Source organism: Pseudorca crassidens, chromosome 15 (assembly GCF_039906515.1).
Source record: "Pseudorca crassidens isolate mPseCra1 chromosome 15, mPseCra1.hap1, whole genome shotgun sequence".
Classification (NCBI taxonomy): domain Eukaryota; kingdom Metazoa; phylum Chordata; class Mammalia; order Artiodactyla; family Delphinidae; genus Pseudorca; species Pseudorca crassidens.
In genome coordinates, this window is record NC_090310.1 from 1,936,994 (window position 1) to 1,961,376 (window position 24,383).

Below are 24,383 nucleotides of genomic sequence, written 5' to 3' on the forward strand. Positions count from 1 at the left end.
CCCCGGCACCACCACACTCAGTTCAGCCACCGTCACCTGCCACCGAGATTACGGCAAAAGCCTCCAAAGGGCTTCCCTGTTTCTTTAATCCATTCAGCTGCCAAAGTGATCCGAGTAAAACGTAAATCAAACCGTGTCACTCCTCTGCCCAAAGCCAAAGTCCTTCCAGTGGCCCCTCACAAGGCCTCCACAAGCCCCTCTGCTCTGAAGACCCCTCCCCCCATTTGCTTGCTCTGCGACACAACACTTGCCCCCACCCCAGGGCCTTTGCACTTGTTACTCTTCTGGGCTAGAACACACTTCCCTCCTCCCCCAGGGCTTGCCTTCCCGTCTCCTTCAGAGAGTTCTCAAACGCTACTCAGGGGAGCTCCATCAGTTAGGGCAACGAGCCAAAACATGGAGGCTTCAACAACGTGGGCTGGGGTGCCTCGGCCACATGGTGTGTGTTGCTTCCTCTTAGGGTTGCGCTGGCTGCCCACTGCCCACGTTCTCGACACTGGACGGCTTGCGGGAAGGAGGAGAGAGGCCGGGACGGACTGTCCGGTCATTTTCAGGGCCAGTCTCAGACCCTGGTTCCAAGGCTGCACCCAACCAGGGAGAGTAGGACATGCAGCCTGGCCCTGTGGCCACATTCCCAGCTCGGCCACCACGATGGAAGGGAAAACAAAAGGTGGGGAGGCCCAAGAATCGCTACGGAAACTCCCCGTGACCACCCTGTTTCTCCATCGAGGCTCCTCTCCACACTCTCTACCCAGTTCCCTGCTTCACTTTTCTCTAATCACACAACATGTATGCTCGTGCATGCGTGCACACACGAATACACATACTGCATGTGCACACACATGTCTATTACTAATTTATTTACTGTTGCTCTCCTCTTGTCAGAAAGTCAGCTCCACATGGGCCGGGATTTTTTGTTTGTTTGTTCGCTACTATTTCCCAGGATTTATAACAGTGCCTGACACGGGGTGGCTGCTCCACAAATATTTGCTGAATTAATGAATTCCATGAAATTAAAAAAGACACACGAGACCGTAAGCACAGTTGCGAGATTTCACAGTTAGCCCGAATGTAACGCTGCGAGAATAGCACACCCGGCCCTGCCCTCCCTGGGGCCCACACAAAGTACCAGCAGCCCCCCATCACCGCCCCCCTCCCCCGTCATCTCAGAGGCAAAAGGTCCAAAAAGGGCTCTGGCAGAGGCTGCAGGACCAAGTTCCAGCCGGCAGGGGGCGAGGGCAGGGGCGGGGGCGAGGCGGGCGCGCTGGACCGCACCTGCATGAAGCCGCCCTAAAAGGCAGAGCGTGGACTCTCCTTCCGCCCCCTCCGCCCCCTCCTGTCTGGCTGGGACGCAGGCTGGTGGCCAAGTCTGAGGACAGGCGCCACGGAGTAGGACACGGGGAAGGGTCTGGACAGAGACCCACCCGGCTACCCCTTCGTTCATGTGACAGGGAAAAGGAAGAGTCACTGCTGTTTGGGGTTTCCCATCACAGGAAACCCAGCTTCACGGTAAAAGTACAGACACCCAGGAATCTTGCCACCTGCCACAAACAGCAGGGGACCACTGGCGTTCGAAGTAGAAAGACTCTTGGAAATGTTCCAGACTGCGCCACAGGAAAATCTGGGGCTGAAGGCACTGTCCCTATCACACTTTCTGGGGTTCCCTTGTCTCCCTCTGATCTAAACCGTGGATTACGGTATTTAAAAAAATCAAGAGAGGGGCTTCCCTGGTGGCGCAGTGGTTGAGAGTCCGCCTGCCAATGCAGGGGACATGGGTTCGTGCCCCGGTCCGGGAGGATCCCACATGCCGCGGAGCGGCTGGGCCCGTGAGCCATGTCCGGAGCCTGTGCTCCGCAACGGGAGAGGCCACAACGGTGAGAGGCCCGCGTACAGCAAAAAAAAAAAAAAAAAAAAAAAAAAAAAAAAAAAAAAAAAATCAAGAGATAGGATATCTTAATAGCAGAGAAAAGAGGAAGAAGCAAAAGGATTACAACGAACAAGGGGTGGACCTGGGAAACACTCAAGACTGGCAGAGAGACCTCTAGACTCTCACAGCACTGCTACCCCCAAATAGCACTCGGGTGTCACCTGTCACTTGCCAAACATGCTGCTACTTCAGGACTTATTCCTAGTCAACCAGCTACCATGACACTGTTCCTCAAGTTGCTGAAAGTAACCACCAAGCCATTATAGAGTAGATTCCTTTCATAGAAGGACAGGGGACTGGGCACAGAAAATGCCCCAAATTGCCTGTTCACTATATGTCACTTTGTTTCATGTGGACTCAAAGAAAGTTACAAAAAGTTACTGTGGCTGCAAATCACCCCATCTTCCATCTAGCCCCGCCCTCTAGCGCCTCAGAAACTTCCTTACTAAGAAAGCTCAGGGAAAGAATTTTGAAACCCAATTAAAATAATACTATCAAAAGCACAGGCAAGTTACCAAAGGAACATTAACCTGGGGTGTCAGGCCTTTCTGGAAAGTGACTGGTTCATTCTTTTTTTTTTCTAAAAAGGTGTAAGCACCACACAGCACAACCTGATGTTTGTTTCACGAATGCAAAGGAGAATTCTGGGCACTACTTTATCCCAGAGCTTCACCAAAGAAGCATTCCAAGCCTGAGAACCTGTAAACCATGGTTCTCCAGCCCTTAAAAGGCACATCCATCGGGTGAGGGGTGGGCAAAGACCACAGGCCATGCTGACAATGTGGACCATGCCTCCGTGAGCTGATGCAATAAACCCGGAGTAATTCTGAAGCCCCAGACATTACAAAAATTGAGCCCAACACGTGGATTTTATGTCAGGAACTAGGCGGGTAATTCCGGTGATTCTTCTTGTAGTTAGCCCGTTACTCACTTCGCCGCAGGGTAATGTTCCTCTTAAACCCTCACACCCAACTGGTTCTAACGCAGCAGCACACACACACACACAACCGCGATGGATCTCTCCTCTACATCTAAAATTCAGCCTGAGAGTGAGCCTTTTCTAGCAATTTAGCCATCTCTGGTAGTGTTACAAAGACTCAATTCCAAACACTACAGAAAAAAGAAACCTCTGTAATTAGCAGAATCACTTGACTTCCAGAAATCAAGAAACACTGTGCCATCAACAGAAACTCCCTCCTCTGAACTGAGCCTCCAGCTCCATCTTCCAAAGCCAAGAGGATGGAGACATTTTCAAGAGAGCACAAGGCCCTGCCACTTTGAAATAGGAACCGGAAGGAAGTAAAAAACGATTCACAATACACTGAACTTTTTTTTAATATCCAAGTGTGAAGCAAAAAGCATCCGAGGAGAGAACAAACTGTACTCTGCATGTGTGCTGCACATTCATCTGTGGAAAGTCCCCCAAGCTTCTGAACAAGCGAATGCCAAGCTCATAATCGGACAAGAGGAAGTTAGGTGAGGACTCGAGCAGAGGTACCAAACAACCCTGTAACTGTCCAATCCTCTAAGAAAAGACACACGGAACCCACAGGAACAGTAAGCTGTTAAATGCAGCTGCTGGGCTGCAATTTCAAGAGTACAATTGTGAAAAGCAAAAACTGGTTCCGTTTATCCCGGCAGCTCTGTACCTACTGATTTTCCCTGCTCACACGGCATGTTTGGAAGGCACGACGATGATGAAGAGGACGATTAACTAGATAACAAGCAAAGAGCTGTGCAAAGAACCAGGAGCGGTAAATCCTAAGACTAAGGCCTAAGGCTAAGGGAACCCCTCCTGCCCAGGTCCAAGTTCACAGGCCCTTAACCGGACTCCTACAGGAGCCCCCCATGGCCTTTGCCTCCAGTCTGCCCCCCTTCAGCCCATCGTACGTGCTACCGACAGAGGTTTCTGGAAGCACTGGCAATCGGGTCTGCTCCTCTCTCTCTTTACACCCCTCACTGGCCCCTCTGCTTACAGGTGACTCCCAGCTGCTCGGTGTGGCCCGCGTGGTCAACCCCCCACCCCCGCTGTGCTGCCTGCAGACCACGTGCCCGCGGCAGGAGGGTGAGGGGTGGAGACTCACCCAGGCCTCGGCAGCCCTGGACAGCATCTCCCTGCACGGGACCCCTCTGCTCCGGGAGGTGGCGGGCACTGCCGAGGCCTTGCTCAGGGGCAGCCAGGCCAGAACTGACCTGGCAGAGGAGGGGCAGAGGCACGAAAAGCGCGGAGAAGCAGCGCAAACCACACGTAAAGCTCCCGCCTCACCCCCAGCCCCGCACTTAGCCAACCGAGTCCCTTATCATTAAGGCAGTTTGAGTGGGAGAGCTGTTCCCTGCATACCAAAGCCTGCCGACCGGCCTGGGCGGCCTCTCCTGGGGCAGCACCGCTGCTCGGGCTGCGCGGAGCTCTGCAGCTCCCTGGCGAGGCTCCCCCTGCCACCTCACTCCCAACCGTGCCCCTGGTTCGTTCCTACCTAATCTTGAGAGGATCTCCTCCAAAAACATCTCCCCACTCCTCCTGCCAGGTGGGATTGCCTACCTTTTCCCTTTATGCCTGATGTAGCTGGATATTCCTGTTATACTTCTCGGCGCACTTTATTCCAGGTGTTTGTTTGGACATCTGTCTTACCAGCTCTGTGAGGACACTGCACTCGACCTTGGCAGAGTGCCCAGCACACAGAAAAGGCTCACGGGAAGAGCACCCACCACACCGCCCGGCAAGGAGGACCATGATGTACAAGTTCCCAGTCACTATCAGTGCAGGACTTACACACACACAAAAGAGCAGCGGTCCCCCTGCGGCACCATTCCAGAACTAGACCCCAGGTTAAAAGGTGTATGTAACAGAAAGCAGATCACGGAACTACTATCCATGTGCTGTATCATAAGCACGTTAGTTAATGATAATTTGCCAGATGTGTTTAACAAGTTCGAAATTCTCTTACTGGAGAAAGGGCATGTAAGTAGACGATATTTATGTGACTTATACTTAGGACAAAAACTTCTCTTTGAGTGTGCTTGTCTTCCTCAAATGTGTTTTAAAAGATAAGGTCTAACATAGCAAGGTTATCTTCCTTTCTTTTTTATGACGCCAGAGAAGTGCTATCGAGTCCTGTGTCTAAACGGCAGTCAACATCAGTGACTATGCAGGAACAGGTGACTTGTGAGAAGGGCAAGGCTCCTCCTTTTCGGGACAGGGAGAGACCCCTCTGAGGAGGAAAGGCCCTCACAAGGCAGCCACCAGACACTGCCTTTCTTCTTCCCCTTTTTGTTTCTGCCTCTGCCTGGAATGGCAAGGAAAACCGAGGGAGCAGAGGAAACAGGCGGCGTCTAACACCTGGCTGACAGCAGGTCTCACGGCGGCTGGGTCTCCACTGAGAGACTGTCAGAGGCTCTAAGAGTTCCGTCGCCTGGGGAGGGAAGAAAGGTAACAAAACTAGTTGCTGAAACATCACCCTGGAAAGGTTTCTGACACTAAGCAAAGGATCTGAAGAGAAAACTGACCACACCATGTTAAGACGCTTAGGTTGCAACTGTCTATCTTGACATAAAGACTACTAAGGGCCTACTGTCCATGGAGTTAACAAGATGCTCTATAATTTTTTTAAATAAAAATATAGAAAAGTACGAAACATCAGAATAACAGACACTCACACACCTACCCTCCAATAAACAAAATCAGCAGCTCCATGTCTGCTTTTGGTCATCGCAGTTCAAAAGCACACAACATGTGAACACTTGTCAGGTAACCACACCCTCACAAAGTCGGGCTGTTTGAAGCGTAAGATCAAAACGATGGGATGACGGACCCACCTGGAGCCAACCGCCCCCTAATCACTCGCCAGCTTCAGGTCCAGAGCAAAGGCTCTCTGGAGACAGGCTCACTTTTGGCCTTACTCCCTGCCATGTCCCCAGCATACTGCACAGTGCCTCGCACACAGTAGGTGCCCCAGAAATGCTTAACTAGTAAGTGACTAGAGAAAGAAATAAGCAGACTGGCCTTTTAGGCCCGAGTTCCTCATAGTGATTGCTAAGAAGACAGGGCCCTGGGGACTTCTCTGGTGGCCCAGTGGTTAAGACTCTGCGATTCCACTGTACGGGGCACGGGTTCAATGCCTGGTCAGGGAACAAAGATTCCTGCATGCCACGGTTGGAAGAAAAAAGATAGGGCCTTGGGAAGCCATGACCTTTGGGCTTATTTCCCCATGTGTAGCGAGCCAAGGGCTCCGTGTACCAGCCAGGAGGGCCCTTCTTGCTCCAAAACACTGCGCACCACCGAGACCGGCGAACGCACAAGTCTCACAAAACCATCCCACCACGCTGTTAAACACTACTTGCAAATATTCAGCTCAGGACGTTTATATTTCCTTCTTTGGTAAATTCTCAATTGATAACAGCAATTTCCAACCAAGCTCTGAAGACACTAGAATCTTCTTCCCCAGACCATGTGAGTCTATTGGGGCGGAGGGGGAAGGGGAGACTTAAACCACGATTTCACACTTAGATATTGTGCATTCCCTCCCTGTTTCTGATATTCCTGTCCTTTAGAAGATTAAAATTTCCTTTCTATGGCAACTCTGTCTTCTAGTTCATCTGACTCTTTCACTTTAATTTTTAAACTTAACTTGAGAATGAATGTGAAAATGAAAGAGTTATAAAAATGTCATCCTTCAGATCCACCGACGGACAGTAAGATTAGTGGGCAAAAGCTTGCAGAGAAGCAGGGTATTTGCATAGTTGCAAAGTATCTCCCCCAAATATTTATGTTACAGAGACAGTAGTAACTTTATAGTGGAGAAACCTGGCAAACACCCTGTTAACCGAGTAATCAAGGCTCACATCGCCAGGAACTGGACATATCGAGAGCGTGTACCCCTGACAGGATGCTCTGAGCAGACACATCACTTCAATGGTTTCCTTGCCAAAAACCGCATCATCTCGTTCTAATGATGAGAAAACACCAGACAAACCCAAATAGGGACATTCTACAAAATGACTGACTGGTGCTCTTCCAATGTGTCAAGGTCATGAAAACCCAGGAGAGACCGAGGGGCTGTCACTGACAGCAGGCTCAGGAGAAACAAGGACTATATGCAGGGTGGCGTCCGGAGCCCGATCCTGCCTTATAAGAAGGGCTTTTGGAGGAAAAGCGGTTAAACCTGAATGAGGTCTACGGGTTAATTAACAGTACCGTACCAACGTCAGTTTCCCGCTTTTGACGAGTGTGCTACGATTGTGTAAGATGTGAGCATCAGGGGAGATCAGGTGAAGAGTACATGGAAGCTGAACTGAGAGGATTACCAGACAGACTGTGCAGAACCCCACAAATAAATGAGAAAAATACACATAACTCACTAGTAAAAAACTGGCAAAAGACATGAATAGGCATTTCCCAGAAGAGGAAACACATACAGCCAATAAGTCTGGGAAACGTCAATTAAACCCTAAGGAGATACTATAAAAATAGAGCATACCTTGGCTCCTTCGGCTAAAAGGAGATTCTTAAAAATTTTTGAAGTCTGATAACACCAAAGACTGGCAAGGATGAGAGCAACAGGAGCTCTGTGCTGCTGGCAGAAGCACAATTGGTATAATCACTTTGGAAAATAATGTGACATATCTTGTCTATTTGGAGGCATATATGCCCTACAACTGGCCAATTCCCCTCCTTGGTAGATGTCCTGGAGGCCCCTGAACACGTGCACCTGGGGGCGCACGGGAGAGAGCGCAGTGAATTTGTCTGTAATAGCAAAACATGGAAAACGATTCCAAAGTATACGCACGAAGAGAACGGATGCACGCGAGTACGTCCACACAACAGGGTAGCAGACAGCAGCGAACGTGAAAGGACCACAGCCACATGCACTGCATGAATAAATTTCAAAATACTGGGTGAAAACTGCAAGTCACGGAAGAATACATACAGGATGAAACCATTTATGTAAAGTTTGAAAACAGGGAAAACTCAAGACTTTTTAAAAAATAAATACATAGTATGGCAACACCATAAAGAAAGGCAAGGGGCCGGTGACTTAAAACTTGGGAACCCGTTTCTCAGGGGCAAAGGGATGTGAAGGTCAGTGTGATTTCTGGACACCCCCCAGGGGGTGTATTTATATCAGCCAGGCACATCTATTCTAGTTATAGGAGAAATATGATACTCATCTTCATATGCAGTCAATGTTGAAGGATACTTAGGAAAAAACCAGAATGCAAATAGGCTAAACACCCCAAATTTTCTGTTTAAAGACTCATATCCTAAATGACGCTAAGTGACAAAGATGACGAGGCTGCGTGAAACTTTCAGACCTTAAAATAAAAGGAAAGAATCCTAAGGGGACAACTTGGAAGGGTTCAGGTTAGCTTCCCAGGCATAGATCTGAAAACATTCATGATTTGCCAGGCAGGACCCATACTTCACAGCTGGAAAGTTCTCTTAAGGACACATTCATTTCCTACTATGAACAAGATCTAGAAAATGTGAGTTCCTTGAGTTACACCAATCTTGACTATTTTAAGAATCCTTCATATTCCTTGGACAGAAACATTTATCTAGTCTGAGTTAATTAATTTTGTTCCTCTCAAACCATTTAGATAGCTTAATTAGCCTCTGTTATGTGTTTCTGTTCTTAAATATCAGGGTTTAGAGCAATTTACAGCTTGCCCGTACTTTCACAGTTTTTAAAGGAAATTCTACCAAAGGTCAAGAACACAGTCGTGTAGTCCAGACAGAGGGCTCACTCACCAGCTGAAACTCGCTCCTCCGGCTGAAAGCTTCCCTGATGCCAGAATCCCTCCAGAGCGCGCTCAGAGCAGGTACGTACAGCTGAAAGGTGGCAGGCTCCACGGGCAGCCCCGCTTTGTTCTCAAAGGCCATGAGGAACATCCCGTGCTTCTCATTTTCGGAATACTGCCAAGGAATACCAAGCTTGTCTCGTGCATCAACCAGAACCCTTGAGCCCTAGGAAAGAAAAGAAATCAAAGGATTTCATTGTGCTGCAAAGGCGAAATCACAACAGAGAACCTCGATGTGGGCATTAATCGTCATACAGCAGAAAACTCACAAGCTGCAACCAGGACTTGTCTCTTGGTTTGTTTTGTCCTGGCATGAATGTCTTGCTCCCAGGAATGTAACTGTATTAAGACAGATGGACACACAGATCACATCACAGGCCTGCCCTTTGCTGTCACTCGTTTGAAAAGGTCCCGGAAGGCAGAAAATTGAATGGGGAAGAAGCGGCAACAAACTCAGCCAAGTGACATTTGCAAATGAAGCGTGAACCACGTCAGTGAAAGAGACAGTGTTTTAAGACAACTACAACTGTAGTACTACAGCTGTCATCATCACTGAAGTCCAGCAGCTCCTCAACACCAGAGGATACACTGCTCATCCCAACTTAAAAGGAGTGGGGAACGTAAACACACAGGCAGTCATGAGATGGAAACAGACCGAAATGGACACAAGTCAAGAGGCCCGCCCACTGAAAACAGGAGCTGGGGGATCACATTCTAGATTTGCGATGATGAGAAACTATTTTTCATTGATTTGCTTATTTCCTCACTGTTAAAAATAAAGTTAGGATTTTCTGCCTTTTCCTTACCTCACTGACAGGGTCAAGGGGACAGAGAAACAGCCTAAACTAAAATAGTATTAGGGAAAGTGGCGAAATTGTGGAAAATACTGTCGTGGTGAAAACTGCCTCCCTGGGCAGGAAGGAAGTAGGTCTATTCCATCTTTCTCAGGTGAGTACTTCAAAGTTAGCAACACAGCATCTGAGGAAGTTTCTAAGTTCTCCGGACTGGAGCCCCTGAACACTCCCTGGCAGCATCAGTACTGGATGAGCCAGAGCAAAAGGGCCCCTCCCTACCTGGAAAGGCCTTGGCTGGCTCCAAGTGGCTGGGGGCCTGGGGCGATGGACAGCAGTGCCCTGTCCCCTAGCGCAGAGGGCGGCAGGACACCACTGCCCAGCTGGTACTCGCTGTTTTCAAAACAAAGAACAGCCTTTTGGAGTATAAGTCACGTAACATACAATCGCCCACTGACAGTGTGCAGCTCGACGGTTTACCCTAAACCAGGGCAAAGGAGACGAGTCCGTGCTGCCTGCCTCTGCTGTAGCACCTGCCTTGAACCACCAAGGTGAGTGGTAATGGTGACCAGAAGCTAGCTACAGTCTCCCCTCCAGACCCAGGGACCTGGACTGCCTGGTTAGAGATGTTCCTGTGAGCTCCCTCCTCAGGGTCCATATGCCCATCTGCCACTGGTGGCCATGGCCTGTCCTTCTGATCCACAAACTTGTTTAATGCTTCCCTGGGGCGAAGCCCTGAGATAGGCACTGTGGGAAAAGAAAATGCTTATGAAGCAATGTCCGAGCGCTGGACGCTCAGAATCTGGCTAGGGAGACAGATATGTGGGTTAAAAAAATTAACACCCATTGGGCTTCCCTGGTGGCGCAGTGGTTAAGAGTCCGCCTGCAGATGCAGGGGACACGGTTTTGTGCCCCGGTCCGGGAATAGCCCACATGCCGCGGAGCGGCTGTGCCCGTGAGCCATGGCCGCTGAGCCTGCGCGTCCGGAGCCTGTGCTCCGCAACGGGAGAGGCCACAACAGTGAGAGGCCCACGTACCGCAAAAAATAAATAAATAAATTAAAAAATCAACACCCACTAATAATAAAAACTCCCAGAAAACTAGGAATAGAGAACTTCTTTAACTTCATAAAGAACATGGGCAAAAACTCTCAGCTAACATCAAAATCAATGGTGAAAGACTGAATGCTTCCCTCTAAGAATGAGAACAAGACAAGGATGCCCACTTTTATCACTGCTATTCTGCATGGTTCTAGCCAGTGTGGTAAGGTGAAGGAAAGAAATATAAGGTACATGGATTAGAGAGAAAATAAATAAAACTAAGCCTATTTACAGATGAAATGATGGTCTACGTAGAAAATCCAAAGGAATATACCAAAGAAACTCCTAGAATTCAAGTTAATTCAGCAAGGATACAGGATATAAAAATCAACCTACAAAAGTCACCTGGCTTTCTATATACTAGCAATTAACATATGAAAATTGAAATTTAAAATGCAATACTATTAATAATCACACAAAAATGAAACACTTAGGTATAAATCTAACAAAACATGTACAGGATGTGTATGCTGAAAACTATAAAATGTGTTGATGAAAGAAATGTGTTGATGAAAGAATTCAAAGATCTAATAAATGGAGGGACATACCATGTTCATGGATTGGAAGCGTCAACATAATAATGATGTCAATTCCCTCCAAATTGATATACAGGCCTAACAATTTCTATAAAATCCCAGCAAAATCTTTTATGGATATAGATATAGATATAACTATTCTAAAATTTATATGGAAAGGCACTGGATTAACTAAAACAATTGTGAAAAAGAAAAATTAAGGGGGAGGAATCCAATTTCCAGATTTATTACATAGCTACAGTGAGCAAGACTATGAAGTATTGGTGAAGGACTAGACACATAGATCAATGGAACATAACAGAAAACCCAGAGATGGTCCCACATAAGTATGGTCAATTGATTGTTTTGAAGACCCAAAAGCAATTAAATAAAGAGTAGCCTTTTCAATAAATGATGTTGGAGGAATTGGATGTCCATAAGCAAAGGAAAAGAAAAAAACCAAAACCTTGGCCTAAACCTCACACCTTATACAAAATTGACTCAAAACGTAAAACTACAGCATAGGAGGAAAACTTCAGGACCTACAACTTGGCGAACAGTCCTTAGACATGACACAAAATGCATGGTTCATAAAAGAAAAATATCGATAAACTGGACTACATCAAAATTAAAGCTTTTGCTTTGCAAAAGACTCTCTTAATAAAATGAAAAAACAAGCTAGTGACTGGTAGAAAATATCTGCCAACCACATATCTGACAAAGGACTCATATTTAGAATATACAAAGAATGCTCAAAACTCAATAGTTAAACAAACAATCCAGTTGGAAAGTGGACAAAGGCATGAAGAGTTGTTTCACCAGAGAGCACACACACAGCAAGTAAGCAGATGAAAAACAGGATGTCCAAGTTCACCGGCCATCGGGGAAAAGCACACTAAGACTGTGATGAGACATCACTACACGTCTATTAAAACAGCTAAAACAAAAAGCAGTGACAACAAGTGCAGAGATCTGTGATCTCTAACACACTGCTGGTGCACATGTAAAATGGGACAACCACTCTAGAAAATCGTTTTTCAGTTTCTTAAAAAAATTCAACATACGCTTAACATACAACCCAGCAACCTCACTCCTGGGCATTTATCCCAGAGGAATGAAAATTTATGTCCACACAAAAACCTGTGCAGGAATGTTCACAGCAGCTTTATTCACAATGGCCACAAACGAGAAACAACCCAGATGTACTTCAATAAAACAAATGGTTCGACTGTGGTACCTCTGTACCATGGAACACTATTCAGCAATGAAAAGGAACGAACTACTAAAGCACACAACTTAGATGGCTCTCAAAGGTCACATACTATGTGATTCCATTTATATAATATTCTTGAAGTGAAAAAATCACAGGGATGGAAAACAAAATTAGTGGCTGCTAGGGATTAGGGCTGGTAGAGGAAAGAGGGTGAGTGTGACTAGAGAGGGGAGGGGGATCTCTGTGGTGACGGGGCAGTTCTGTATCTTGATAAGCAGCGCTGGTTACACAAAACTACGCAGGTGATAGTTAGTCTCAGAATCCCACACATACATTGTACCAATGTCAGTCTCCTGGTTTTGATATTGCACTATAGATACATAAAATGTAACCACTAGGGGAAATTTCCTGTGAACCTATAATTATTTCAAAATAAAAGTAAAAAAAAAGTTAACTAGCAATTACAGCGATATATGTTCCAATGACATGGTGTGGAAAGGGAAGATTACTAGAGGCCAAAGGAAGAGAGACTGGTAGGAAGAGGTGAGGCTCAGAAAACCCTAAGTGCCGAATAATTTCAACAAGTGGCAACAGTGCATCAGAACCGACCCAGAAGGGAAACAGGACTCAAATCAATCCTCAGCTCTCCTTCCTCCCTGTCCCCTCCTCCACCCATTCCTGCACTCTCTCTGGCGACATCACCCCGACTCCCCCACCGCCCCAGAGGACAATAGTTAAAATGTTCCAGAACCATGGAGACAAAGATGCTTCACATTCTCCACATTACGTGCAACAGCAAGCATCCGAGCACAGAGAAAGGAGAAGCGATTTCTCTGGTGAGCTTCTAGGCAAAGGGTCACAGCACCTTTGTGTGAATCACAGGAAGGTTCCCGCAGGCTCGGCAAGGAGCTGGGTCAGGACTTCAGCCCCACCTGCCCCCGAGTCAGGCAGCCAACACACCTACCATTCATGATGGCTCTGCCCGCACGACTCAAATGCAGCACCTCCGACTTGACACAAGAGCTATCTTTCCAGTGCTCTGTTTATGAGTTAAAAAGTTTACTTCCCAAGGAGCACACACAGCCTCACTCATGGGTTAAAGCGAGTCTCTACTCCCTCGGGAATTGATGTTGGAGGCAAAGGCAGGGAACCAAACAGGCCTTTAGAAGCCTGAGCCGTCGTTTACCAAGACTGCTTTCAATGCTGCACAGACCAGGCCTGCCCTAATTACTGGGGTGAACATAGGTTTGGCTTAAAAAAGCCCGGTGTATCCAAAAGCAGCCTGTGTTCCCACTGCACACTGCCACCCAGGCAAGCTGGAACTGGTCCAGATTAACTTCACCCAAACACGAAGAAAAGGCTCCTTATTTCTCCTTTTTAGAAATTCAGGGAAATTGGCAAAACTGCTGACCAACTTTGAATTCTACCAGTGAGCTATAGTCCATTTTCTATATCTTACTCACTTCATTTGGAGGGAAAGGGCATCAAGAAAAAAAGATCTCTCTTTTGCCCTTATTTTAAATTATTCTAGCCAAAAACTACTCTCTGTTAACTTTGTTCTGAATCTCAAAGCTGAGCTCTACGGAACTTTTCTACTCTGGGACATCTGCTTAAAATCTGAGTCCGCTTTTTCCTCCTTTTCAGCGGGAGCTTAAGGTCTTTGGAAATGTTACATTCACTGTATTTTGCAGAAATGATAGTTATATATATCCCCATCATGATATAGAGTTGCTAAGTCTTAAAAAATACTAATACAGCAGGCATAACAGAATAATAAAACATCTTGCCCCATCCTTTTTCAATAAAAAACCAACTTCCTAAAACACAAAGGCCAGGACAATTCTAAAATCCATATATACTCACAAAAGAAAAAACTAAGGCAGAAAACAATTTACTGAAGTCTCAGTAATGGCTATTTAAAAAGCCCTTCTTTCAGTAACAGTGTTACTGAAGTATTAATTTTTTCAATAACCATGCACTTTTATTCAGTTGCCCAAATATAAACAGTTAAAGTATTAAGCAGATTGATGACTTCATCTCAATACTATGTAACACTTTAGACTGTTCAAAGAACACATTTTTTTGAATTTTAGTTTATTTATTTTTTTATACAGTAGGTTCTTATTAGATATCTATTTTATACATATTAGTGTATATATGTTAATCCCAATCTCCCAATTCATCCCACCACCTCCACCCCACCGCCACTTTCCCCTCTTGGTGTCCATACATATGTTCTCTACATCTGTGTCTCTATTTCTGCCCTGCAAACTGGTTCATCTATACTATTTTTCTAGGTTCTACATATATGCGTTAATATACGATATTTGTTTTTCTCCTTCTGACTTACTTCACTCTGTATGACAGTCTCCAGATGCATCCACGTCTCTACAAATGACCCAACTTCGTTCCTTTTTATGGCTGAGTAATATTCCATTGTATATATGTACCACATCTTCTTAATCCATTCATCTATTGATGGGCATTTAGGTTGCTGCCATGACCTGGCTATTGTAAATAGTGCTGCAATGAACATTGGGGTGCACGTGTCTTTTTGAATTACGGTTTTCTCTGGGTATATGCCCAGTAGTGGGATTGCTGGGTCATATGGTAATTCTATGTTTAGTTTTTTAAGGAACGTCCATACTGTTCTCCATGGTGGCTGTATCAATTTACATTCCCACCAACAGCGCAAGAGGGTTCCCTTATCTCCACACCCTCTCCAGCATTTGTTGTTTGTAGATTTTCTGATGATGCCCATTCTAACTGGTGTGAGGTGATACCTCATTGTAGTTTTGATTTGCATTTCTCTAATAATTAGTGATGTTGAGCAGCTTTTCATGTGCTTCTAGGCCATCTGTATGTCTTCTTCGGAGAAATGTCTATTTAGGTCTTCTGCCCATTTTTTGATTGGGTTGTTTGTTTTTTCAATATTGAGCTGCATGAGCTGTTTATTTTGCAGATTAATCCTTTGTCCATTGATTTGTTTGCAAATACTTCCTCCCATTCTGAGGGTTGTCCTTTCGTCTTGTTTGTAGTTTCCTTTGCTTTGCAAAAACTTTTAAGTTTCATTAGGTCCCATTTATTTTTGTTTTTATTTCCATTACTCTAGGAGGTGGATCAAAAAAGATCTTGCTGTGGTTTATGTCAAAGAGTGTTCTTCCTATGTTTTCCTCTAAGATTTTATAGTGTCTGGTCTTACATTTAGGTCTCTAATCCATTTTGAGTTTATTTTTGTGTATGGTGTTAGGGAGTGTTCTAATTTCATTCTTTTACATGTAGCTGTTCAGTTTTCCCAGCACCACTTATTGAAGAGACCGTCTTTTCTCCATTGTATATCCTTGCCTCCTCTGTCATAGATTAGTTGACCATAGGTGCGTGGGTATATCTCTGGGCTTTCTATCCTGTTCCATTGATCTATATTTCTGTTTTTGTGCCAGTACCATACTGTCTTGATTACTGTAGGTTTGTAATATAGTCTGAAGTCAGGGAGTCTGATTCCTCCAGCTCCATTTTTCTCCCCTCAAGACTGCTTTGGCTATTCGGGGTCTTTTGTGTCTCCATACAAATTTTAAGATTTTTTTGTTCTAATCCTGTAAAAAATGCCACTGGTAATTTGATAGGGATTGCACTGAATCTGTAGATTGCTTTGGGTAGTATAGACATTTTCACAATATTGATTATTCCAATCCAAGAACATGGTATATCTCTCCAACTGTTTGTGTCATCTTTGATTTCTTTCATCAGTGTCTTATAGTTTTATGAGTACAAGTCTTTTACCTCCTTAGCTAGGTTTATTCCTAGGTATTTTATTCTTTTTGTTGCAGTGGTGAATGGGATTGTTTCCTTAACTTCTCTTTCTGATCTTTCATTGTTAGTGTATAGGATGCAAGAGATTTCTGTGCATTAATTTTGTATCCTGCAACTTTACCAAATTCATTGATTAGATCTAGTAGTTTTCTGGTGGCATCTTTAGGATTCTTTACGTATAGTATCATGTCATCTGCAAACAGTGACATTTTTACTTCTTCTTTTCCAATTTGTATTCCTTTTATTTCTTTTTCTTCTCTGATTGCTGTGGCTAGGACTTCCAAAACTATGTTGAATAATAGTGGCGAGAGTGGACATCCTTGTCTTGTTCCTGATCTTAGAGGAAATGCTTTCAGTTTTTCACCATTGAGAATGATGTTTGCTGTGGGTTTGTCGTATGTGGCCTTTATTATGTTGAGGTAGGTTCCCTCTATGCCCACTTTCTGGAGAGTTTTTATCATAAATAGGTGTTGAATTTTGTCAAAATCTGTTTCTGCATCTATTGAGATGATCATATGGTTTTTATTCTTCAATTTGTTAATATGGTGTATCACATTGATTGATTCGCGTATATATAGTAAGAATCCTTGCATCCCTGGGATAAATCCCACTTCATCATGGTGTATGATCTTTTTAATGTGTTGGTGGATTCTGTTTGCTAGTATTTTGTTGAGGATTTTTGCATCTATATTCATCAGTGATATTGGTCTGTATTTTTCATTTTTTGTAGTACCTTTGTCTGGTTTTGGTACCAGGGCAATAGTGATCTCACAGAATGAGTTTGGGAGTGTTCCTTCCTCTACAATTTTTTGGAAGAGTGAGAAGCATGGGTGTTAGCTCTTCTCTAAATGTTTGATAGAATTCACTTGTGAAGCCATCTGGTCCTGGACTTCTGTTTGTTGGAAGTTTTTTTTTTTTTTGCAGTACACGGGCCTCTCACTGTCGTGGCCTCTCCTGTTGCGGAGCACAGGCTCCGGACGCGCAGGCTCAGCGGCCATGGCTCATGGGCCCAGCCGCTCCATGCCATGTGGGATCTTCCTGGGCCAGGGCACGAACCTGCGTCCCCCGCATCGGCAAGTGGACTCTCAACCACTGTGCCACCAGGGAAGCCCTGTTGGAAGATTTTTAATCACCGTTTCAATTTTATTATTTGTGATTGGTCTGTTCATATTTTCTATTTCTTCGTGGTTCAGTCTTGGAAGGTTATACCTTTCTAAGAACTTGTCCGTTTCTTCCAGGTTGTCCATTTTATTGACATATAGTTGCTTGTAGTAATCTCTCATGATGCTTTGTATTTCTGCGGTGTCCGTTGTAACTTCTCCTTTTTCATTTCTAATTTTATTGATTTGAGTCCTCTCCCTCTTTTTCTTTTTTTTTTTTTTTTTGCGGTACACGGGCCTCTCACCGCTGTGGCCTCTCCCATTGCAGAGAACAGGCTCTGGATGCGCAGGCCCAGCAGCCACGGGTCACGGGCCCAGCCGCTCCGCGGCATGTTGGATCTTCCTGTACCGGGGCACAAACCCGTATCCCCTGCATCGGCAGGCGGACTCTCAACCACTGCACCACCAGGGAAGCCCCTCCCTCTTTTTCTTGATGAGTCTGGCTACATGTTTATCAATTTTGTTTATCTTCTCAAAGAACCAGCTTTTAGTTTTATTGATCTTTGCTATTGTTTTCTTTGTTTCTCTTTCATTTATTTCTGCTCTGATCTTTATTATTTCTTTTCTTCTACTAACTTTAGGGTTTTTTTGTTCTTCTTTCTCTAGTTTCTTTAGGTGTAAGGTTAGATTATTTGAGATTTTTCTTGTTTCTTGAGGTAGGCTTGTATTGCTGTAAACTTCCCTCTTAGTACTGCTTCTGCTGCATCCCACAGGTGTTGGATCGTCGTGTTTTCATTGTCATTTGTCTCTAGGTATCCTCTGATTTCCTCTTTGATTTCTTCAGTGACCTCTTGGTTATTTAGTAACACATTGTTTAGTCTCCATGTGTTTGTGTTTTTTACGGTTTTTTCCCTGTAATTGATTTCTAATCTCACAGCATTGTGGTTGGAAGAGATGCTTGATATGATTTCAATTTTCTTAAATTTACCAAGGCTTGATTTGTGACCAAAGATGTGATCTATCCTGGAGAATGTTCCATGTGCACTTGAGATGAAAGTGTAATCTGCTGTTTTGGGATGGAATGTCCTATAAGTATCAATTAAATCTATCTGGTCTGTTGTGTCATTTAAAGCTTGTGTTTCCTTATTAATTTTCTGTCTGGATGATCTGTCCATTAGTGTAAGTGAGGTGCTAAAGTCCCCCACTATTATTGTGTTACTGTCGATTTCCTCTTTCATAGCTGTTAGCAGTTGCCTTATGTGTTGATGTGCTCCTATGTTGAGTGCATATATGTTTATAATTGTTATATCTTCTTCTTGGATTGATCCCTTGATCATTATGTAGTGTCCTTCCTTGTCTCTTGTAACATTCTTTATTTTAAAGTCTATTTTATCTGATATGAGTATTGCTACTCCAGCTTCCTTTTGATTTCCGTGTGCATGGAGTATTTTTTTCCATCCCCTCACTTTCAGTCTGAATGTGTCCCTAGGTCTGAAGTGGGTCTCTTGTAGACAGCATATGGGTCTTGTTTTTGTATCCATTCAGCAAGCCTGTGTCTTTTGGTTGGAGCATTTAATCCATTCACGTTTAAGGTAATTATTAATATTTATGTTCCTATTACCATTTTCTTAATTGTTATGCATTTGTTTTTGTAGGTCCTTTTCTCCTCTTGTGTTTCCCACTTAGAGAAGTTCCTTTAGCATTTATTGTAGAGCTGGTTTGGTGATGCTGAATTCTCTTAGCTTTTGCTTGTCTGTAAATCTTTTGATTTCTCCGTCGAATCTGGATGAGATCCTTGCTGGCTAGAGTAATCTTGGTTGTACGTTCTTCTCTTGCATCACTTTAAATATATCGTGCCAGTCCCTTCTGGCTTGTAGTTTCTGCAGAGAAATCTGCTATTAACCTTATGGGAGTTCCCTTGTATGTGGTCATTTTTCCCTTGTCGCTTTCAATAATTTTTCTTTGTCTTTCATTTTTGTCAATTTGATTACTATGTGTCTCCACGTGTTTCTCCTTGGGTTTCTCCTGTCTGGGACTCTTTGTGCTTCCTGGACTTGGGTGGCTATTTGGTTTCCCATGTTAGGGAAGTTTTCGACTATAATCTCTTCAAATATTTTCTCAGGTCCTTTCTCTCTTCTCCTTCTGGGACTTCTATAATGCGAATGCTGTTGTGTTTAATGTTGTCCCGAAGGTCTCTTAAGCCGTCTTCATTTTTTTTCATTCTTTTTCTTTATTGTGTTCCGTGGCAGTGAATTCCACCATTCTGTCTTCCAGGACACTTATCTGTTCTTCTGCCTCAGTTATTCTGCTACTGATTCCTTCTAGTGTTTTTTTGTGTTTTTTTTGTGGTACGCAGGCCTCTCACTATTGTGTCCTCTCCCGTTGTGGAGCACAGGCTCCGGACACGCAGGCTCAGCGGCCATGGCTCAGGGGCCTAGCCACTCCATGGCATGTGGGATCTTCCCAGACTGGGGCATGAACTTGTGTCCCCTGCATTGGCAGGTGGACTCTCAACCACTGGGCCACTGGGGAAGCCCCCCTTCTAGTGTATTTTTCGTTTCAGTTATTGTACTGTTCATCTCTGTTTGTTTGTTCTTTAATTCTTCTACGTTTTTGTTAATCATTTCTTGCATCTTCTCCATCTTTGCCTCCATTCTGTTTCCGAGGTGCTGGATCATCTTCACTATCATTATTCTGAATTCTTTTTCTGGAAGGTTGCCTATCTCCACTTCATTTAGTTGTTTTTCTGGGGTTTTACCTTGTTCCTTCATCTGGTACAAAGTCCTCTGCCTTTTCATTTTGTCTATCTTTCTGTGAATGTGGTTTTCCTTCCACAGGTGGCAGAATTGTAGTTCTTCTTGCTTCTGCTCAAAGAACACATTTTTAAGACAACTTATAAATCCAGCAATTTAAACTTTTAGTCAAAGAATAGCTTCCCTGTCTGCTGGGGATGTAGATTAGTGTGTGTGTGTGTGTGTGTGTGTGTGTGTGTGTGTGTGTGTGTGTGTGTTCGGTTTTACTGGATGAAGACCAAAAACTGCAAATCCTGTTAACTCGTTTCAAAATAGATTTTGTTAGTTTAGCCCCTAATCAAACCAAATCTTTTCAGATTAGTCATTCCTTACTAAACTCTTCCCACAATAAATACTAAAGCTAAGAAAGATGTAAAACGCTAGTAGATCAAATGAGCTTTCTCTACAGAATGAAAGTTACATGAAGAAAATGTTAAGGTTTTGCATGTTCACCCAATTAGATAACAGCATATGTACTTGGAAAGCTCTGTTTTTGTTGTTTTTTAAACCCACTAGGCTGAGTTGTTTGCCTTTGGCCAGCATCCAAATACAAGAAATGCTGCCAGAAATGTAAACAGGATACATTTCTTTAAGTTAATGAGTCCAGCAAGCAAGGGCAGACGGCTCCTCTCAGTTTCTCTCTGAGGCTGCAGTGGAGGCTACCTTCTAATTTAGAGGTCGGAGAAAAAGCGAGGAAGGGGATGTGGCAAGCAGCAACCCAGTCACCAGAGCGCCATCATTTCTATGACACAGAGCTGGACGGCCTCCCGGGCCAGGGTCCTGTCCCCACTACACCTCTTCCTCCTGTGAGCTTTGGGAACAAATGCATTGCTCTCATAGAACAGACTGGCCCTCACCACGCCCCCTCTCCAGGAAAGCCACCTACAGAGGTCTCCCTGCAGCCAGACTGAAGGCTGTCTGGCAAAGAAAAGTGCCAGGGAACGGGGGAAAGGCCAAAGAGGTGCTCGATATGGCGCCTGCTCCGAGCTTCCAATACTATCACAGGAGTGGGGCAGAGCATTGAAAGCACAGGCCAGAGGTAAACACCACCATCTGGGGTAGATGAAAGGTCTTGGGACAGTCAGAAACGTCACATCAGTGAGAGGAGCAGGTTAAAGCCAGACTGTGACAAGCTAAGAAGTCTGGAATTTCCTCTGTAAGAAGCAGGGAGCAATCAAGGCTCTGGGAAGGAGCAGAACGAGATCAGGGAAGGAGCAACTGCAGGTGGGGAGGGCGCTCAGCAGGCACGCTGAGGCTCTCGCCTACGGAGGTGACGCACAGGGAGATCTAAAAGCGGAGAGCACGGGATGGCTCGGGAGGGGTGAGATTTGGGTGAGTTTATGACAAATTAAATTTAACGGGACAATGGGAAATCCAAGGCAAAATTTTCAGGAAATAGATGGAAGTGCAAGAAAAATTCTAGGTGTAGGAAGTGCCCGGAGAAGCACCATTAGCTCTTTTTTGCTGCCTAGAAAAGGTTGGTTCTCCTAGAAGTTTAAAAAAAAAAGAAAGGAATTCCGCATCAGTTCAGAATTCCTCAGATCTCCTAAACTGGAATGTGAAAATCCACACTCAATTTCAGAACTCAAGAGCCAGCTGACTGGAGCCTTGTGAAGTCATCTCCTGGCGCCGCAAACCAACCAACCTGTCTCTCATCCACTCTTCCAGGTGCGTGAGCACGGAAGCTGCCTGACTAAATGATTCACTAAACGTTATAAAGACAAACTGTGGTACGAGGGGAAGTGAAGCCTTCCTGTTATGTACAGAAAATATTAAAGAAACTTGAGAATAAGTAAATACTATCATTCCAAGGGGAAAAGATTCCTGCAAACGCTACAAACAGATAACACAGCTTAATGTGCTAGTTCAGGGTTTTCAAAATTCAAGTTGGGACTCACATTGTGAAATAATTTAGCAAGAATTAAAAAAATAAAATACAGTGGTAAATATCTGAATAAACTGTAAATAGTAAAGGTAAGTGCTTCATTGAATTCCCATTTCAGTTTAGACAGATATGCTGATATACGGAAAGATATACATGGATGGGGGTATGCGTGTGTATTAGCTCACTTCATCTTTGTGACCATGAGGGGTATGTAGTATTGTGCCCATTTTACAGAGTAGAAAATGGAAGCTCAATCACCCAGCCACTGAGGGTGATTCAGGCTCAGGCTAGTGTTCTTTCATCTATATTCTCTTCCTCTACGGGTGTGGCTGGGGAGATAAGGGAGCAAAGAAAGAGGCAGGAGGTGGAAGTTGCCCTATTCGCTGTTTTTCACACAGTTGACAGCAGGCACTGAGGCTAGAACCATCTGAATTGACCTTCCATGGACGCAGTGTTTCTGTTATTCTCCAGAATTTTTGTTTTTAAAGCAGTAATTAAATCTAGAACTATGGGATATATGTTGCACGCCTGGTTAAATTAGAGGAAATTCAGCAAGTTCAGATTCTACTTTAATTTCCAAACAGTAAAAAACCTCATATACGTTATCTTGGCACAGAATAGAAGAGCCTGTGGCCGCTCTGTCCAACAGGGAGGCCCCCAGCCACCTGTGTCTGGTGAGCAGTGGAAGGTGGCCAGTCTGAATTCTGTGTTATAAATACATACTGGATTTCAGAGACTGACTATGAAAAGATAAATGTATTTTATCTTTTAATATTGATGACATGTTGAAAGTATAACATTTTGGGTAGTTTAGATTATTAAGATATATTATTAAAATTATTTTTGTGTTTCTTTTGCCTTCCTTAATGTGCCTGAAGTATGTATGTGGCTCACGTTACACTTCTGTTGGACAGCATTGCTTATGGGCACATTTCTTAAAATGGAATTTGTTTCTTTCTGATTACGAAAATATTTTTAGTGTAGAAAATAGAGGAAACATAGAAATGCATAAAAAAGATAATTAAATCCTCAAAAATATCACTAACTAAAAATAAATTTTGTTAACATCTTAGAATGTTATCTGTATCATTCTGTATATAAATTCTCTTTGTGTGTATAAGCATTTTATAAATCTTTAAAAACACTTCAAGCAATATATCAAACATTTCCCCATGTCATTAAATATTTCAAAACACAGAGGTTTGTAATTGTTGCATAGCAATCCAATACTGGGATGTACTAGAATTAAACTGATGCCCCATTGCTGAACACCTGAATTGTTTCCAATGCATGGGAAGTGTGAACACATGTCAGGGACTCCCTGGTACAGGCGTATCTGCACATACCTGACTCTTCTCCTGTGACAGATTCCTAGAAGTGGAACTGCTGGATCAGAGTATGAACACATTTTGAGGAGTCTGATAAATATTACTAAACTGCTCTCCAGAAAGGCTGTACTAATTTACACACTTATATTTGGTAACTCTTCATTTTCCCCAAGTTTTTTTTTTTAAATTGGTCTGTTTGCTTTGCTAAAATTGTCCTCCAGTAATATTTAGCCAGTCACATTCTCAAACCATAGCTCCATGAGAAATCACAATAATTAGCAACTGAAAATGAAGCAAATTTAGGGTGTGCATACACACATGCGTGCGTGTGTGTATACTGACAACAAAGAGTTAGGGGAAAAAAATAGAAAATTAATAGACATGTGCCTTCTATATTTCAAATAAGCTTTTATATAAGTATTAATTTTCCCCTCTAAGTCCTACTAATAACATTAATAATAAGCTAAATAAGTTAATAAAATAAATGAATGATAAATAAAATTAGTTCACTAAAATAATGGAGAAGATAATAATAGAGTAACCATTACTAATAAAAATGCTTGACTTTCCCAAGCATGTGTGATGTCTAAAGTCTCTCACTTCCAATCAGAGAATGTGGATCAGTCAACACTTCCAATCAAACATTTTACATCAAGGCATAAAGAAGAATTCAAAACATTTAGCCCGAGTTCTTAGGAGAAGTTTCCAAATCAGGAGAGCCTTGAATTTGATGAGAGAGTTAACATCAATTTGTGTCTACATAAACAGAAATCCCTAGAAATAATGAGGCCTTAAGAGAAGGCGTAAGAGGGGAAAAAATAGCCTGGACAACATGTCGGCTTGTTCACTGTCCCCACCTCTCCCATCTGAAGCTGGCTCAAAGACTGACTACAGAAAAGTTAAAAGATGATAAAATGACTACTGCAGAATTCAATTACTATGCCACACAATAAAACTCAACGGTAACATAAACAGCACCGAAAACACACTTGGACATGTCAGCGTTAGGTAGACTTGCACTGAACTGCTTCGACACTGCAGCATTTCAAGCAAATCAAGTCTTAGGAATTGAGCAGAATGGGTCATCGCAGAGAGAAGGGCAGCTATTCAGCTCACTAAAGAGAGCA

General features: G+C 43.8%; 1 protein-coding gene across 2 annotated transcripts in view; it reads right to left on the reverse strand.

Moving 5' to 3' along the window:
• The window catches only part of GNA12 (G protein subunit alpha 12), a 112,165-nt gene that overhangs the window by 52,512 nt on the left and 35,270 nt on the right, over positions 1–24,383 (reverse strand). For both annotated transcript variants that reach the window (XR_010934718.1, XM_067705379.1), the window contains exon 2: positions 8,673–8,888. Coding sequence is in view for 1 of the 2 variants with exons in the window: in XM_067705379.1 (XP_067561480.1) it covers positions 8,673–8,888 (216 nt within the window). In the remaining variant the exon portion in view is untranslated. The remainder of the gene's footprint in view (positions 1–8,672; positions 8,889–24,383) is intronic.